Source organism: Coptis chinensis, chromosome 6, assembly GCF_015680905.1.
Source record: "Coptis chinensis isolate HL-2020 chromosome 6, ASM1568090v1, whole genome shotgun sequence".
Lineage (NCBI taxonomy): Eukaryota > Viridiplantae > Streptophyta > Magnoliopsida > Ranunculales > Ranunculaceae > Coptis > Coptis chinensis.
Window position 1 is genome coordinate 55,875,272 of NC_141461.1, and position 4,206 is coordinate 55,879,477.

At 42.4% G+C, this 4,206-nt stretch overlaps 1 protein-coding gene across 1 annotated transcript; it reads right to left on the bottom strand.

The window, feature by feature from the left end:
- Positions 1 to 503: 503 nt before the first annotated feature.
- Positions 504 to 2,200, bottom strand: LOC147493666 (uncharacterized). The gene is made up of 3 exons (XM_086567899.1): positions 2,002 to 2,200; positions 1,761 to 1,944; positions 504 to 1,542 (listed from the first exon to the last, which is right to left on the bottom strand). Exons 1-3 carry the CDS (start codon positions 2,198 to 2,200, stop codon positions 504 to 506), a joined length of 1,422 nt encoding a protein of 473 aa, XP_086424025.1.
- Between the last annotated feature and the right edge of the window lie 2,006 nt (positions 2,201 to 4,206).

A 4,206-nucleotide genomic window follows, 5' to 3' on the forward strand; every position in this document is an offset into this window, starting at 1 on the left:
ACCCCAAGATACTTATCCTTAGGATCAAAAGCGGCTTCATTCTCCGTAATCTTTTCTCGTTTAAACTTAACTTCGAAATCGACATTTCTACTAAAGAAAATGCTTGATTTGTCATAGTTAATCGGTGATTGGAGGCACCATTAATACTCCCGCAAGATAGCCTTAAGGTGATTGCTATCTTCGGGGTAGCTTTAGAGAAAATAATCAAATCATCTGCATACTGAGGGAGATGAGTGATAGCAGGAGAGTTCCTCTTGATTTTTATTCCTTGGATCTCTCCTTTATCCCGACTGTGTAAGCATCCTTGATAAGGCCTCAGAAACCAAAATAAACAAATAAGGAGATAACGGATCCCCTTGCCTAAGACCCCTTTCAGGGTCAATTTTTTCAATAGGGGATCCATTAAGCAAGACTTTGAAAGATACAGTAGTAAGGCATTGGAGGATCAAATTTCTCCAAGTGTCACTAAACCCAAGTTTATTAAAGATGTCATCAAGGAAGGACTACTCCACCCTATCATAGGCCTTTGCCATATCCATTTTTAAAGCCATCCATCCATGTTTCTTTGTTTTCATAATCTTCATGTTATGGAAAGCTTCACATGCTAACCCAATGTTATCCCCTATATTCCTCCCCTTTATAAAGGCTCCTTGGAATGGGGACACAATCTTGTTTATATGGCACTTCAGCCTATTACCCATAATCTTAGAGATAATCTTATAGCTAAAATTGCATAGACTAATAGGTCTGAATTTGGACATGTGATCAGGGTTAGACACTTTGGGAATCAGAGCTATGTAGGTTTCATTGAAACTAGGATTCAACTTACCAAAAACAAAGAAATCTTGCACAAAGGTTGTGATACAATCCCCTATAATATCCCAGCAGTCCTGGTAAAAGACTCCTTGGAACCCATCAGGCCCAGGAGCCTTGAGCTTCCCAAGCTTCCTAACCACTTGCCAAATGTCAGCAGCAGTTGGGATAGCAGTGAAAAGTTCATTCTCTCTATCAGTGATAACAGGAGTAAAAAGATCCAAAATCTTATTATTGGTATCAGGGCAGTCAGAAGAGAAAATGTTACCAAAGTAATCATTAACAGCCTTGCCCACATCTTCTCTTCCAACTTGCCAGTTCCCATCATTGTCTTTTATGCTTTCAATCCTATTCTTCCTCCTCCTGTATATGGTAGAGAGATGGAAAAACCTAGTATTCCCCTCTTTGATCCAATGGTTGGTGGATTTTTGCTTCCAATAAGATTCTTCCTTCGCATACCACTCAAGCAAAGTAGCTTTGAGAGCCTTAGCTTTATAATGATTTTCTATAGTGAAAGGCTTAGTTAAAACATATTCCAGCTTTTTTTGAGTTTTCCTGATGTTATGAAAAATGTTACCAAAGACATTTTTATTCCAATAAGATAGATTGTCTCTGGTAGCATTTAATCTATTGAGCACATTTTTGTCAGGCATCTCATGCATAGCAGACTTCCAAGCCTCTTCAATACAAGGTTTACACGAAATATCAAACAACCACATACTAAAGAATCTGAAGAGTTTTAAGCCACAGTTCTCATGGTTAAAGAGAGAAATATGCATAGCCAAGTGATCAGAAGAAGCATTAGCCACATTCGACTATACCGAGGAAAGCAAGTCAACCATTGGGGGTGGCCATAAAGACGATCCAACCTCTCAAGTACATGAGCTCACGGGGTTCTATTGTTATTCCAAGTGAATTTTGGTCCCTTAAACCCCAAATCCACTAACCCCAGGTCATTGATAAATTTGTTAAAGTCCAGCATGTACTTGGTTAGTTTGCTGCGACCCCCCACCTTGTCATTCAGACTAGCAATAGCATTAAAGTCCCCAAACAGGCACCAAGGACCAGGTATCAAAGGAGCAATGTCTCTGAGCTCATTCCAGACTCTTTCTCTATGACTAGGAACAGGATCTCCATATACAAAAGAAAAGAAAAAAGAAGTCTTGTTGTAGTAATTTGAAATTTTACCTGTTATCTGGTTCTTAGTAGCCCCAAGCACTTCCAGGTCCACGCCATCCTTCCACATGATAGCCAAACCACCACTCAAACCTTCAGCAGGTACACAAAAGCATCTACCCAATTTCAACCTCTTGCTAATCATCTCTATCCGCCTCCTATCTACCTTTGTTTCAGACAAGCACACTATATCCACTTCCAACACCCCCATCTGGTCCTTTATATGTTGAATCGCCGTGGTGGAACCAATACCCCGGCAATTCCAGGCATAGATCGTCATTGAGATGAAGGTGACTGTGTTGGGACAGTCACCGCAAACCCTGTTGAAGCTTTTGCATAGTGTGCATCCTCTTTGTTCATGCTAGTGGCACCACTCGATCTGGGCATGTCCCCATTCCAGTACTTTGATTTAGCATAATGTTCCCAGATACTTTCCTCACTATCTTCTGGAGCTGGATTCAATCCTTGACCTTGACATGTTGTTCTCCTACCCAAAGCATTGCGCATAGCTGAATCATCAGTGGCCAAAGGTAGGGGCTGTGATACACTATCTTCTGAATCATATTGCTCCCCCTCTTGCTGATAAAGTATCATCCTAGATTCCTGGTTCCCCTGCTCCTCAGTTGACTCACTTGACAGAGTTATGATATTGGCATTCCTTGGTATAAGCTTCTTTCCCTTGTCGTCTCATTTCCTCAGCCTCAATCTTAGCCTTCTTTGACCTGTTGATAGCGTTCCTCACTCCTCTACCCAGCATCTCCTCCTGTTTTTTTCCTTTTTCAGCCATGGTGGGACTCAAAGCTGAGATCTTTTTTTGTTGTTTTTTTCGAAATGGAGTGATTGAAGCCAAGCTCTTGTGGACATGAGGTGTAGGCGTGGGTAGATCTGCTTTGTGACTTTTCTTTGCAAATCTTGGATTTCGCGACCGCCCATTTGCTTGAAAGCTTTGCCATCTTTTTCGACCGGTCTTGTGTCTTTGGAAAAGCATGGCGTGGTCGTCAAGCATATTCATTCCCCAGACCTTGGGTTCCCTCATCTGTCTCAACTAGGTTTAGATCAGGTTGGGTTTCCAACGAGTCCCTATAGAGAAGATAAGGTACTTGGTTTTGATTTTCAGATTTTTGTTTTTTGGATTCTAGGTCTTCTAGATCCTTCCAGTTGGGCTTTGTTGAGCTGGAGGCTGTGGGTAGATCCATCTCCTGAGTACCCAAAACAGGGGGTCCAACCTGATAGTCCTGGGCTTGGATCAGGGTCATTTGTTCACTTCCAAATACAATCGATCCCGAACGACCCCGGTGATGTTACTTTCAAAGGATGGCCTAGGCCCAAGTTGCATATTGCTCGCGGGCCCATTCTTTCGTGAGTTATGGTGAACCGGATTCTATCTCCATGTGAACCTCTGTGCTTTTGACCGTTGTAGAGCCAGCTGTTCCCATGTTATGCGCTCCTCTTACAGAGTCTTCAACGGCTATTTTTTGGTTTTGTCGTGAGTCCAAGCTGGACCTTTCTTCTCCTATATGACCACGTGTCGCCGATGATCTACCTTTGCCGGAGTACCTCCCCAAAGCAGGGCCTGGGATCTCATTGAAACGAGGTTGTCTTGGTTGGCCAGAAAAACTCACCACTTGCTTTCTCTCGCAAGCTATCCCATTAAAGAATTTGGAAGCCTTCATCATACTAGTGAAATTTGGTTTCACATCCTTGCTGGAACCACCACATTTTATCAGCTCATATCTATGATGGGCTCTGATCCGGCAGGCATAATGGTCATGCCCTATTACCCCACAAAAGTAGCAGAACAAGTCTAGCTTCTCATATTTAAACTTGACATGAACAGAGGTTCCTGTTTCAAGCATGACTGTCAAGTCTTTTGTGAGTCTTTCTTTGATATCCAGCAAGACACAAACCCTTGCTACTGGTTGGTTAAACTCTATAGAGCATGATATGTCCTCCTCAGAGACCTTGCCCAGTTCCGCACCGATGATGTTTACATTTGTTTTATTGATTCGCTCCCTAGGCAATCCCCATATTTGTACCCAGTAGTTGATCAGATCAAAGTTATAATCCTCAATGTGTTGACAACTTACCCATTTCATGATCGACAGAATGTGACCGTGGATGAGCCAAGGGCCATTGTTGGTAACATGTCTTAACTCCTCTTGTTCAAACAGAATCTTGACATGCTCTTTGGTGATTAGCTCCATAGTGATATGTCCC